This window comes from Camellia sinensis, chromosome 11 (genome assembly GCF_055761805.1).
Source record: "Camellia sinensis isolate YWXY chromosome 11, ASM5576180v1, whole genome shotgun sequence".
NCBI lineage: Eukaryota > Viridiplantae > Streptophyta > Magnoliopsida > Ericales > Theaceae > Camellia > Camellia sinensis.
Genome location: NC_138971.1, coordinates 78,596,118 through 78,611,344, shown reverse-complemented (window position 1 = coordinate 78,611,344; position 15,227 = coordinate 78,596,118). Strand labels below are relative to the sequence as shown.

The window sequence follows — 15,227 nt, the reverse complement described above, 5'->3', positions numbered from 1 at the left end:
TGGTGATAGACGCCTTCAATAGGAATGTCACAGTTGGAGATGTAGCTACTTTGTCTATTGAGAGTTGTCTGGTTGAAGACATGAGACGTTTAAGGCTTGAGGTTGTTATGCCTTGTGATACGGCTTATTGTAGTTAATTGATAGTTCAGCCGACATTGAGAGAATGGATTTGTTTAGCTCAGGAGATTGATCCCCAATGTGAGTGTATTAAAGGAGAGATAGCAAAGGGCAAGAATGTTGACTTTGTGGTTAGTGATGATGGGTTGCTTAGATTCCGTAGCCGAGTTTGTATACCTACTAGAGGCGATTTGAAGATGGAGATTATGACGGAGGCACATAGTTCTAGTTACAACATTCATCCTGGAAGCACTAATATGTATCGGGATCTTCATGAACATTTTTGGTGGAACGGTATGAAGGGAGATATTGCAAAAATATTGCAGAATTTGTGGCTCAGTGTTTGGTGTGTCAACAAGTTAAAGTAGAACATCAGAAACCCGCGAGGAAACTACAACCTTACCTATACTAGAGTGAAAGTGGGATCATGTTACCATGGACTTCGTGTGCGGATTACCTCGTACTAGTAGTAATCACAATGCAGTTTGGGTAGTTGTTGATAGATTAACCAAGCCAGCACATTTTATTGTAATTTGGATGAACTATTCTCTAGCTCAATTTGCACAGTTGTATGTAAAGGAGATTGCTAGATTGCATGGTGCACCTGTGTCAATAGTGTCAGATCAGGACCCTCATTTTGTGTCTAAGTTTTGGGGTGTGTTACAATCAGCCATGGGTACTCAGTTAAATTTTAGTTCATCTTATCACCCTCAGACAAATAGGCAATAAGAGAGGACTATTCAAACCCTTGAGGATATGTTGAGGGCTTATGCTTTGGAGTGGAGAGGGTATTGGGATGATTATTTGCCGCTCATGGAGTTTGCGTATAATAATAGTTATCATTCTAGTTTGGGAGTAGCTCCTTATGAGGCTTTGTATGAGAGGAAGTGTGGGTCTCTTTTGTGTTGGTATGAGGTTGGTGAGAGGCAAATGTTGTGACATGATTTGGTGGAGGATGCTACACAGAAAATTATCACCATCAGAGAGAGATTATTGACTGCTCAGAATAGGCAAAAAAGTTATGTTGATCATCATAGGAGAGATTTAGAGTTTCATGTGAGGGATAGGGTATTCTTGAAAGTATCACCATGGAAAGGAGTCATCAGGTTTGTTGAGTCCTAGATACATTGGTCCATTTGAGGTATTTAAGAATGTTGGTGAGGTTGTGTACTGTGTTGCTCTACCCACTATGTTGGCAGAAGTGCATAATGTGTTTCACGTGTCTATGCTGAGAAAATATGTGCACAATCCGTCGCATGTGATAGATTATGAGCCGCTTCAGATTAGAGAGTATTTTTCGTATGAGGAGATGCCTGTTCAGATTTTTGATTCGAAAGAGAAAATGTTGCGTACAAAGGCCATTGAATTGGTTAAGGTACTATAGCTTAGTCATCTAGTTGAAGAGGCAACTTGGGAACGCGAGGACGAGATGTGTGAGAAGTACCCACATCTATTCTCGTGATTTACTTAGGTTAGTTTCGAGGATGAAACTTTTCTTTTAGAAGGGGAGAATGTGAGAACTCGAATATACAAATCAAATAAATAATTAAGTAATAATTATTTTACAATCTTAAATATTTTGATTGTGAATCTCTAAGCGCAAACTAAATATTATTAGATAGTCATTTAATTAATTTTAAACCTAATATAAATTTATGGTGGAGGTCTTTAATTTAGAGTCAAGATTTATTGTTAAAAAATAGTAATAATAATAATAGGGAACAAATTATTTAGTATATATTGATCTAATAGTTACATTTAATTTAATTAGTGAAAAGATAATAAAAAATAGAATTAAATATTACAAAGAAACATGGGAGTGGATGTTTGTGAGGAAGCTTATTAGGGTTTTATATTCACAATATCAGACCATAACTCTCCATAACTGAGAGAAAGGCGACGAAGTTTGTGGCGAACAACAAGGAGAGAGAGGAATTTAGTATTGGGTTCTGTGTAATCACCACTGTGGGTAAGACAATTGTTTATTCTCACTTTTATTTTATCTTTTGATCTTCCAGTAGTCGAGTTCGTTAAACTGCATGGATTATTCATTTAGATATTTTTTAATTTATGGACTGGAGTGAATGAATTTTGAACTGAAAGTTTTTCTATAGATTAATTACATATTGAATTGCATATAAGAGTTTTCTCATAATTTTTGGGAGTCAAAATCTATATTAACTGGTGCGTTCAAATCTATCCACAAAACTGGTTTATAATAGCAACTTTGAAAGTGTCGTTCTCTTTGGGTATATATCCAAAAATTATCAAATTAGCATCTTAGAGCTGGTTACGAGTCTAGTTTCTTAGATTTTTAGCCTTGCATTGATTGCTCATGTACACTAAGAGAATCATTAATTTCTTTAAAGTACTGCAGAAAGTGACCTGATTGGATATAATAAAAGGTAAATAATTATTTTGATAAGCAAATCAAGTAAAACCAATTGGGTTTGAAACTTAGGATATATTAGTTGATATCTGGAGGGTTTTGGAATTTTTTGAACATCATGGAGTGGGTTTTGTAATTTTCAAAGTTAGCGAATAAATCGGGAAAGCTTATTTAATATTCTGTTTTATCTTTAAGTTACTTTTAATCAAGTTTCGATTTGAACCCATGTCTTGGGTGATTTTAGACCTCGAAGAACATGAGATTATGTAATATTTAAGAGTAATGGTGAGTTGGGTTGGGCCGTGTTAGTGCACTTTAGTTTGGGGTTTCTTAGTTTCTTATTCTCTAGTATTTTTAAATTAGTAGTGACGTATACTCTATTCGGGCATTACATTACTCTGTCTTCAGGTGAGCAGTTGCATGCTACATATTTTTATAAACGTTCCCATACCCTAAACTGTTGGGAAATTAAATTGTTGTTTCAGGACTAAACTATTTTGATAAATTATTATATTATCAATGGAACTAAAGTATTCTAAAACATGAGTAAACTTGGCATACTGTAAACTATTTGTTATGGGCTCATGTTTATAATGGTGAACTACCATGTTTTGTGAAACTGAATTGTATTGATTATTGAGACAATCTGTATATTTTAGTCCACGGAAATTATTTCACTGTGTGTGGTGACTCTGGCCACTAAGGAACAGATCCGGGTTTGGCCATGATGACTCTAGTGCTCAATGATCATAAGGAAAAGACCTAAGCTAGGCTAGGTGATCTTAAATCGGATCGTCTTAGAGAGAAGGCCCAGGTTGCCACCCCGAGGATGACTCTTGGTTTAATATTTGTGGCATGTTACTTGTTATTCTTGGTACCCAGAAAATTATTGGTGTTAGAAAATGTCATTTATCATCTTCTTGAGAGACATGAGCATTTTAACTGTTGAAATGTGGAACATTCTTTTTGGAATAAATTATCTTTATCAAAACTGTATGCCAATCTAGTTTCTGTGATATATATATATATATATATATATATCTTATTTTGGAATTGAACCCTATTTTCAAAACTGTATTTACTATCCATGTTGCTACTCACTGAGCTATCAGCTGATTTAGTTGTTTATCATTTCCAGGTGTTAGGACTCAGAGTGGACTCATGGCGCAGTTGGGAGTCAATTGCATGGACCTCTAGGACATTCATTTATTTTGTTTAAGATTGTTATGTCAAGTGTGTGCATATTTCTTTTTATTTTTATTGAGGTTTATTTAGGATTATTTAGGATTATTTTAATATGTGGGCTATTTATATCCCATAAGTTTGGATGGTATTGATTATGGTTAGTTTTGCTGTTTATACTTGTGGCATATCACTAGATTGAGTTTTGGTTATTTATTATTGGACTATCGTATAGTTGTTCAATGTGATTATGGATTTGTATTTAGGCTTACGTGTGCCTTAGGCCTAGGCCCTGTGGGCCACAGCGGGTCATACTCGGGTTTGGGGTGTGACAACTTCACTTTTTCTCTTCACAAAACTCTTTATCTCCCTCTAGAATGAATTCAGTCTCTCTATAACTCTTTTCCAGCAAATTGTATATCAAAATATGAGTAGCTCCCTTCTCTTAACATATATCTAGCATAGATTAACATAAGTTAATTAAGTAAGCTTTAGGCTAAATAACCCCACTCAATTCTGATTAATTTTAATCTGAATCAAATTTTAATTAAACTTCTTAAAAAGTTCTAAATATTCAAATTAGTTTAGTCAACTTGTCAATTTGGGTTGTTGATTTCATTTAGGCCTTCAATTTTTTATTCAAATCATGTATTCCAATAGATATTCCATAATCAAACAGGTATAAACAAAATTAAGCACGTAAACATTCAAATTCACATAATAATATAAATGCAATAATGATATGCATGTTAAGGTCATCCCAATCTCTCTTTCTTAGAAAGTTTGGTCCTCTAAACTTAAGTTACCTTAATTTGAAAACAAACGTGATAACATTGTTGTATTTCATCCACCTTCTCCCATGTAGCTTCTCTTCCATAGTGTTCTTTCCACTCCACCTTCACCGTAGGAATTGATCTATTCCTTAACTACTTCACTTGTTAATTAAAGATCTAAATCAACCATTCTTCGTTTTTCATATCATCATCTAAGGGTATTCGGTGATAATCTATGATATGAAACGAATCTCGAAGATAACCCTGAAGCATTGACATGTGAAGCACATTATGTACATGTTCCATTCTCGGTGGTAAGGCTATTCAGTAAGCAGCTGGGTCAAGTCTCTCTAGAATCTAAAATAGTCTGATGTAGCGAGGAGCCAATTTCCCTTTTCTACCAAACCTCGTTTTCCCTTTCATCAATGTGACTCTAATGAATACATGATCACACACTTCATATTCTAAATTCCCTCTCCTCTGGTCCGCATAACTTTTATGTCAGTTCTGAGCAGTCTTGAGCGTTAGCTATATGATCTTTATCTTTTCAGTTGTTGCTAGCACAAGTTTTGTCCATACAAAGCTTTATCTCCAACTTTTGTCCAACAAATTAGAAACCTACACTTCCTTCCATACAGTGCCTTATATGGTGCCATGCCAATAGTAGCTTGGAAACCATTATTATATGCAAACTCTGCTAATGGTAAGTAAGTTTCCCAACTACCTTGAAATTCCAATGCACACATACGAAGCATATCTTCTAAAGTTTGAATGGTTCTCTTGGTTTGCCCATCGGTTTGTGGATGAAAGGTGGTACTAAACCTCAACTCTGTTCCCATTGCTTTCTGAAGACTTTACCAAAATCTAGAAACAAATTTGGAATCCCTATATGATCCAATAGAAACTAGTACTCCATGAAAATGTACAATCTCATTAAGTCTATTAGCATTATAGAACGTCTTAACAGGTAAAAAGTGAGCAGATTTAGTTAATCTATCCATAATAACCCATATGGAATTCATACCTCTACGTGTCCGAGGCAGTCCCACAACAAAATCCATAGCAATATGTTCCTATTTCCATTCCGGAATAAGGAGAGGTTGAAGTAGTCCCGCTAGTCTTTGGTGTTCTGCTTTGACTTGTTGACAATGGAGACACTTAGAATTAAAATCAGCAATTTTCCTCTTCATATTAGGCCATCAATACACTTGCTTTTAGAACTTGATTCATTTTGGTATTCCCAGGATGCATTACAAACTTCGATTTGTGAGCTTCCTCCAAAATTCTTCTTTTCAACTCTGGAATATTATGAACACAAAGTCTTCCGTGAAATTTCAACACTTGATCTTCTATTGTATATCCCGGTCTTGGCTTGGTTTCAAACTCATCACATACTCTCTTGAGGAATTCATCTTCCACTTGTTTTTGTTTGATTTCTTCTATGATTGTCGATTGTGCAGATATTGCGGCTAATATACTATTTTGCTCATGATGTACACCCTCAATTTCAAGCCTTTCCAATTCCAACAAAAGCTCTTTCTGTTCTATAAGTAGACATGCTAAATTTTTTCCTTCTTTGTGCTCCGTGCATCAACTATAGTGTTGGTTTTCCCCGAATGGTATTAAATTTGCAACTCATGGTCTTTGATTAACTCTAGCCATCTCCTTTGGTGCATATTCAATTCCTTCTGAGTGAATAAGTGCTTTAAGCTTTTGTGTTCCGTATATACTTCACATTTTGCCCTATAAAGATAATAGCGCCAAATTTTCAATGCAAAGACAACGGCAGCGAGTTCTAGGTCATGTGTTGGGTAGTTCTTTTCATGTGGCTTCAATTGCTGAGATGCATAAGCAATTACCTTACCATTCTGCATTAAAACACAACCCAAACCTTTGTAAGAAGCGTCACTATATCTAACAAATCCCTCTACACCTGATGGCAATGCAAAAATCGATGTCGTGGTTAGCTTTGTCTTTAACTCTTAAAAAGTAGACTTTCTTTGGTCTGACCATTCAAATGGTTCTCCTTTCTGAGTAAGTTGAGTGAGCCGCACAGTTATCTTTGAAAAATCTTTCACAAATCTTCTATAGTGACATGCTAAACACATAAAACTCTGAATCTCTGTTACATTAGTTGGAGCAGACCGATTCACAATTGCCTCAATTTTCTATGGGTCAACGGATATACCATGTCTATTAATAACATGTCTCAGGAAAGTAATTCCATCTAGTGAAAATTCATTTCTTAAGTTTCTCATATAACTATTTCTCTCTAAGTGTTTGGAGAATTGTTCTCAAATGCTATTCATGGCCTTTTTAACTCTTAGAATAACTCAAAATGTCATCTATGAACATAACCACAAATTCATCCAAAAACGGTTTGAATCCAATTCATTGAGTCCATAAAAGCCGCAGGTGCATTAGTAACTCCAAATGGCATGACTAAGACTTCATAATTTCCATACCTAGTTTGAAAAGCAATTTTCTCAATGACCTTGGCTTTAACTTTCAAGTGATGATATCCAGATCTCAAATCATTCTTAGAGAACACTTGAGCTCCCTGTACCTGATCAAACAAATCATCAATTCAAGGAAAGGGGTATTTTTTCTTGATAGTTACCTTGTTCAACTGTTGATAGTTAATGCACAAATAGAGTGTTCCACCCTTCTTTTTCACAAACAAAGTGGCACGCCCCACGGTGATGTGCTAGGACGAATAGACCCCTTATCAAGCAATTCATACAATTGAACTTTCAATTCTTTCATTTCAGCAGTTGATATACGATATGGAGCTTTAGAGATCGGTTGCGTACTCGATACCACATCAATCACAAACTCTATTTTTCGATCAATCAAATTTTCTAGTAATTCTTCCAAAAATACATCTGGGAAGTCCCTCACTACTAGATTACTATCTAAGGTAGCATCTATAGTCTAAAGACTCAACACACTGCATAAGTACCCTTAACACCCCTTATTAATCAACTTACAAGCTTTCATTGTAGAAATTAAGTCTAGTTGAGGAATTAGAGCCTTACCCTCAAAATAAAACTCATTTTGTCCCAAAGGTCGAAAAAACACTGGTTTAGATACACAATCGATAGTTGCATGATATTTAGATAACCAATCCATACCCAAAATAACATCAAAATGGATGTCTAAAGGTAACAAATCAGCATACAAGATGGAATTCCCAATCAGAATTTCACATATAGGATATATAGATGAACAAAACATAGAACCTCCCCAATGGTGACGAAACACATAATGTATAATCCAGAGATTCCAACGGTCTATTCAATTTGTGAGCAAACATCATGGACACAAAAGAATGTGCGGATCCCGAATCAATTAACATGTAAGCATTTTCACCAGAAATAGAAAGTGTACTAGAAATAACAGCTTTTATATTTTGGGTGTCCCAAAGGACGAGTGCGAAAACTCTCCCTTGTCTAAGATTCTCTCTCCCTGCACCAGATGTTGTAGTGGGCTTCACTATTGGAACTGATCCGGTTGAACTTGTAGTACCCTAATTACCACCTTGACGTGGTTGCGAACAATCCCTAGCCATATGACCTATCTTTCCACACTGAAAACAAGCCCCTGAAGTTTGATAAAATACACCTCGGTGTTCTTTTCCACAATCTAGACAAGTAGGTGCTATATTACTACTCTAATTTCAATTGCTAAAGTTCCTAATTTTGCCTTCTTATTCATTGAAGATGTCATGCCTTTGTTTGTATTTAAATTCTGTCTCTTGACTCTCCATTGAACATTCTAGTTAAGAGCAACCATATTTGATTCTAACATCAATGCCCTATCCAAAACATCAACATATTTCGATAGTTTTAGTACATTGATCCTTTCCTGAGTCAAATCACGAAGCCCTCCTTCAAACTTTCTAGCCTTCTTGTAATCTGTATTAATCATGTGTGGCGCAAAGCATACCAGCTCGGTAAATTGTACTTCATACTTTGATACTGTCGGGTTTCCTTGTATAAGCCTCTCAAATGCAAACACTTTTCTGTCCCAAATGCACTACAGAAAATATTTCTCATAGAAAATCTCTAGAAATTAGGCCCAATCAATGCCCTTGTTTTAATCTTGAATTAGCATCCACCATGTTCTAGCTTCATCTTCTAGGGTGAATGCAGCCAATAGAACTTTCTATGCTTCTGTACATGGGAACACTTTAAAAAGTTTTTCAATCCCTAGGACCCAAGCCTCGACTTTTAGTGGGTCCACTCCTCCATAGAACAAGGGTGGTTTCATCTTCTTGAACTCCTTAGTGAGTACAGTAGTACAATCATCTGCTTGATGATCTTGTATCGGAGGTGGTACATACATTGGTGGCGGCGGCGGTGGTTGTTGCTATTATTGTTGCTGATACTTCAAGGTTTATGCCATATCTTGAATCATTCATTCCATTCTGTCAAGGTGAGGAGGTAGACTCCTCCAACTCATCTGTTCTTGTTCTTACCATGATCCATATAAACTTGTATTATAATATACACAAATGTATGCACACATATTCATATATACAATTACAAATGTCATTTCATATTTGTGCTAGAATGCGTACCACCTTGTCATGACCCGAACTTGCCCCTAGAGGTCTAGGTCATGACCGGCCAATAATCATAGATTACCTACGGCCTCAAAGACAAAATCAAATTACATAGGGGTCTTTTGGGAAGTGGGTTATAATCCACTTCCCAGATTATAACCCACCTCCCTCTCTCACAAAAAGCTGATTATAATCAGCTTTTAATCAGCTTTTAACCAAAAAACCAATTATAACCATCTTTCCAAAATAGCCCATAGTTATAAGTGGGGACTAGCGGAAGCAATAACAATAAATAAACAAGTCCATTGAGCGGTGCTTATATGATAATCTTGATAAGAAACTTTAAACCCATTCCACATTAATATTCACAATAAACTTAAACTTCTGCTTCAACATCATACATATAACATGTTCTTCAAATAACAATAACAAAATGACTAAACAAAAGGGGTTGACAAAAGCTTGGCTCTGCTAGAGACTAAGTAATGCCCCATCATAGAGGCACTTCTCGGTCGGCTTCCCAAAACGGGTGGAGTCCCGGACGCAACTCTAAATATGACAATCCCCATGCCCACCTATAGATAAATAAAGAAAAGGGGTGAGCTCAGTGGGTAATACCAAAATAAAGAGGTAAATGAATAAAGTCCATAACTGTCATGACCCGAACCTGCCCCTATGGGTTAAGGACATAACCAGCCAGTAATCAAGGGATTACCTATGGCCTCAAACCAAACCAGACATAACTCATCAGAGTAAAGGAGCCAAACGGAAGCAATTTGACAAATTCTCCATAGAGCTGAGCTTACATGGCACATAATAACAAGCCATATACATACATGTTAATAACTCACGTCAAAATAAGTAATAAAACAAAGTTCTGTACATACAAGATCATTAAGTCCAAGTTGGTCAAACCCAAAATTTATATACAAAAGCGATCCAATGTTTTCGCCAATATAACCAAAACCATATCAAAAGAGCAAAAGAGCCGAAGACAAGTCTTGTGCGTGAGACGTTTAGGCTGACTCTTCAAAACCTCAACTGTTACACACAAACTTCACTAAGGCTGGGTTTGGAGCTCCCTTGGCTCACCTACAGACACATGAATGAGCGTGAGTGAAAGCCCAGTGAATAATATTGAGTAAAGAAGATACAATAGAACAATATACAACAGACGGCCTTGGGCCCAATTCACATTTCTATCTAATATATATATATATATATATTGGTCAAGTGACCGTAGTTCCAAACACATCAAACAGCCTCGGGCCCAATTCATTCGTATCTGACGGCCTTTGGCCCAACTGTTCTTGTCCGACGGCCTTTGAACAGCCTCGGGCCCAATTCATTCGTATCTTTGTAGCATGGTTTCCACACTTGCTGTCATTGCTGGGACCATTTCCTGCACACACACGAGCCCTTCTCTGAAATTGTTGGTACAATATCTACAGCATACCTCATAACTAATCATCCTTCACGAACAGAAAATTCGATGATGTAAAAAGAAGAATTACCTTCAAGTTCTCCGCATGGAAAGCATAGTTGGAGATTTTACGTAACTTGGACCATTTTTCACCTCGAGTTACTACAATCCCATCTCCAATTAGCTTTTTACCGTAACTACTAGGCTTCGTTTTAACAAAGGCTCCATCTTTGTTGTTCAATATCTCCTTAATCAGCTGAGTTTCAGTGACAACTAATTGAGGTTGAGGACCACGCCATTGAAGATAATTTTCACCTGCTCCAAATATAACCAAAATTAAAATAAAAGTAACGAACTTGATTATTGATAAGTATTACCAAAGATATTATAACTTGTCGAAGCTCTAAAGCTAGCAGGGACTCTTATGGTTAAGTCCAGTAGCGTTGGTCTCCCCCTCCTATACTTCTTTATCGAAGATAAAAAGAAAAAAGAAAGTTCTGCGACGGAAAATACTAACAGAAGTTTTACCATATAGCTGGATCCATGCATCAATGTGAGGCATAATTCTTGAGAATATATGATGTGATAAGTCCATTGCAGTGGCGAAGGATTCCTTTCTCATGTTCATGATCTGCTTGGTGCTTCCATGAAGGAAGCTATAAGCAGGGCCTTTGATTCCCTGCAAACCCATCATATATTGTACCCGGATCGGAGTCCACCATACCTTGTGCAGGAACTTTATTATGAATATAGATAAAGGGAAGAAAACGCACAGACTAGTTAAAAGGAAGGCTACCATGGCTACCTCCACAATCACAGCCTTATGTTCATTCCCCCCAACACTCAACTGACGATTTCAAGGTCGGTGTTTATATATGTAAATGCATTGGTAATCATTAAGTTGATGTAGATACAAAAACTAAGTTGTTTTGTGAAACATATCGTATGTTTTTACTTTTCAAAAAATAAGATGTTACTTTTTTATTTTTTGTATTTTTTTATTTTTATTAAATTTTTTTAATATTTTAAATAATTTTTTTACTTTTTAGACACACTTAACATAAATACATCTAAAAAGTAAAAATATTATAAAAAAATATTTTAAAAATTCACTAAATACCAAAAATATAAAAATACAAAAAAAATTACAAGAATTCACTACATTTTTTGTATTTTTATGTACTTATTAATTTTTTTAAATATTTTTTCATAATTTTTTTACTTTTTAGATACATCTAAGTAAGGTGTATCTAAAAAAGTAAAAAAAAAAATGTTTAAAATTTTAAAAATATTCACTAAAAATAAAAAAACATAAAAACTAAAAAAATCAATTTTCAAAAAATTTAATCCAAAAATTCAAACCAAACACACTGCTTGGCTTCATTTTAGTTGACCTGCAGGCATATTTGACATAAATGCATTGGGAATCATTAAGTTGACATAGATGAAAAACTAAGGTTGTGTTTGGTAAAGTTTTGTAAATATGATTTGAGCGTATAAGTTATATTTTAAGTTTGTGAGTTGTGAAATTATAATTTGAGTGTAGAAAATTTGTTTGGTTATGATTTTTAAGTAGATTGTTGAATTGAGTTTTGAATTGAGTGTGAAATTGAGTTTTGAAAGTTTGATTTGACATGTGAAGTAAGAAAATTTGTTTGGCTATGAGTTTTGGAAAGAGTTTTCAAAACTTAATTCAAATTGTTATAATTCATAACAAAACACACTACTTTCACGCTATTGAAAATTCTGATCAACACTCACATAACCAAACTCTTTTTAAAATTCGATTAAAAAAATTTATTATTAACAAAAAATAATATTAATCAATTTTTTAATTGAAAATACTACAAAGGAAATAATTTTTTTTCAAAATAAATATTCAAAAAATTTAAGTCATAAATATTTAAATAATTTAAATAATCTAGAAAATTTAATAAGTAAAAAATTTAAATAAATATTCAAAAAATTTAAATAATTTAAAATGTTAATATTTTAAATTTAAAAACAATTCTACACTCAAATCGTAACCAAACACATAAAACAAAACTCAATTAAGAAATTATTTTTAAAACTCATAACCAAACACATAATTCAAAACTCCATACTACTTTCACAACTCTACACTCAAATCGTAACCAAATACATAACAAAAAAATTAAAATATTTTAAAATATTTTTATAAAATAGAGTTTGAATTTATTTTTATAAAATATTTTAAAATTTAAAAAATTAAAATCGTAATATTTTGAATTAAAATATTTAAAAATATTCAAAAAATTAAAAAATTAAAAAAAATTGTAACATATTTAAATATTAAAATATTTAAAATCTTAACAAAATTAAAATATTTTAAAAATATTTAAATATTGAAAATATTAAAATATTAATTTGAATTGAGTTTTGAATTATTTGTTTGGTTATGAGTTTTGAAAATTAATGATTATATTTTGAATTTCAACTGCTTACCAAACGGTGCATAAGTTGTCTGTGAAACACATTGGCTTGATTTGTTTAGTTTACCTGCAGGCACTATTTGATTTGGTCAATCATACACGCCAGCGTAGTTTAAGGCTAAGTTTGGTATCTTTAAAAAAAGTTAAAAAATTAAAAAATTACTATTCTATTTAGGTCACATTACCTCTCTTTCACATCACTTTAAACCCAATTCATATTTTACAAAAAGTCAAAAAAATGTACTTATTTAGAACATTTTAAACAACCCCTAAGAAGCAAAAGATCACGCAAGGCTCTTTGGTTGACTTGTAAAATATATTTTCTCAAAACAAATCTAACAACTTGTCGGGTGAAAAATTTTAAATAAAAAAAAAACAAATATTTTCTTACATGCTTGATATTATTTTTAAAAAATTTTAAAATATCTTCTTTTGTGTTTATTTTTATCAAATTAATTTCTATTTAAAAAAAAACCATGATTGGGATCCCCACTTGCCTCCCACTCCCACCATCCCCACACCACGTGGAGTTGGTTATTGGAAGGAAATAAAATAAAATAAAATAAAATAAATTATTGCTGGCCAATCAGACCCCATTAAGAGTCCTGGAGTCCCCCAGTGGGAGTCTAAAACAATTCCGTTAAAAAAATTCAAAAAGTAAATTATGAAAGCTCAATGAGCCCTAATATTAAAAAATAATGGTTACACCTATTATTTGATGTCTCCTACTTTATGGTGACACCTAAGTACGCAAAATAATAGAAAGATAATAATGCCGACCTATGTGCCATTTAATATAGTTTAATATTTTTTAAATATCAAATTTGGCTGGCCCACTTCATTTACTTATTTTTCTACTTGATGGTTCCACCTACTTAATGGTTACACCTATCAGTAGGCAAGATAATAGAAAGATAATAAGTTTGCCTACCTATGTGTCATTCAATATAGTTTTATATTTTTTAAATACCAAATTTGGCCCACTTCATTTACTTAGTTTTATACTTGATGGTTACACATATCCCGTCACAAGGTATCCAAATTTGGCCCACTTCATTTGCTTATTTATTATCTAATTAAGTTTTTTATTCATATAAAATGTTCACAAATTAAACTAACAATTTCTTTCCTAATCCAACCATGTACCAATTTTAAAATATTTATTTAATTATTTCAACAAAAAAAAAATTAACATTGTGAATTTTTTTCTACTTAGAGGTTTCGACACTCACACCTACTCTTCGTATGTTTATCTTTGTTTAAACATTAATATATATTTAAAAATTTTATTTTAACCTCATTATATGAGCTCAAAACACTTCACCTCCCCCAATGTCCAAAAAATACCTAGGCACATTTTGCGTTTTACATCTCTATTGTTACTAATTCTAACAAAATTGACAAAATTTATGCCACGCGCACTTAAGTTGAGAGTTGACATTAAAAGATAAATAAATAAGTCTAAATCAAAATACAATGCCAAATGATAAACATACCCCTAACTTCTTTTTCTTTCCCAAATCAATGTAAAAACCTAATCCGAAAATCCCTAACTCTGGCCCTTCCTCCACTAACCACCTCACACAACCTTTCCTTCTCCCCTGGTCCATCTCCCTCGCCACCCACCACTACTTCCCCATTTCTCCATCTCCCCCGCTACCTTCAGCCATTTGCCTGCTATCCGTTATCGTTTGTCATCACTCTCTCTCAACTCTTCCATCATGATGCACTAATGTTGGGTGGTGTTTGTTTGGAAGGATTGGAGATGTGGTGTTTGTTTGGAAGGATTGGAGAGGGGGGGGATTGGACTCCATATCTAATCTACTATGGAGTTCATTATTTAGTTGAGAATTTTTAGGTCGGATTAGAAGTCCCACCAAACTATGAATTCCATATATGTTCGACTATTGTGTTTTAGGGAGATGTGGGATAAAAATGATGGGATTGGAATCTCATGGGATTAAGTTATAAAATGACAAATTTGCCCTCCAAGTATTTAATTTTATTATCTATTGTATTTAGTAAAATAAAATATAGAAATCTCAATTAAAAAATAAAATAAAATAAATTTATTTAATTTGTATTGATGCCTGTTTATTTAATTTTTTAAATAGATTTTGGTAGATGTTTTATTGGTGTTTTATTGTAAATTTTTCTTTGTATTTTATTTAATTGATATTTTATTCAATTTCATTATTTAATTTTTATAGATTTTTTATGTAATCTAGTAAAAAAAAATATGAAAGACAAATTTAGTATTACTATTATTTAGTAAACAATTGAAATTAGAGTATAAACAGGGCAAGAACAAGGTCGAACTCAC

At 33.6% G+C, this 15,227-nt stretch overlaps 1 protein-coding gene across 1 annotated transcript; it reads right to left on the bottom strand.

Annotated features, from left to right (window-relative positions):
• Positions 1-9,370: 9,370 nt before the first annotated feature.
• Positions 9,371-11,328, bottom strand: LOC145803164 (cytochrome P450 CYP749A22-like). The gene is made up of 3 exons (XM_082896493.1): positions 10,980-11,328; positions 10,543-10,766; positions 9,371-10,430 (listed from the first exon to the last, which is right to left on the bottom strand). Exons 1-3 carry the CDS (start codon positions 11,248-11,250, stop codon positions 10,374-10,376), a joined length of 552 nt encoding a protein of 183 aa, XP_082752619.1. The 5' UTR covers positions 11,251-11,328; the 3' UTR covers positions 9,371-10,373.
• Between the last annotated feature and the right edge of the window lie 3,899 nt (positions 11,329-15,227).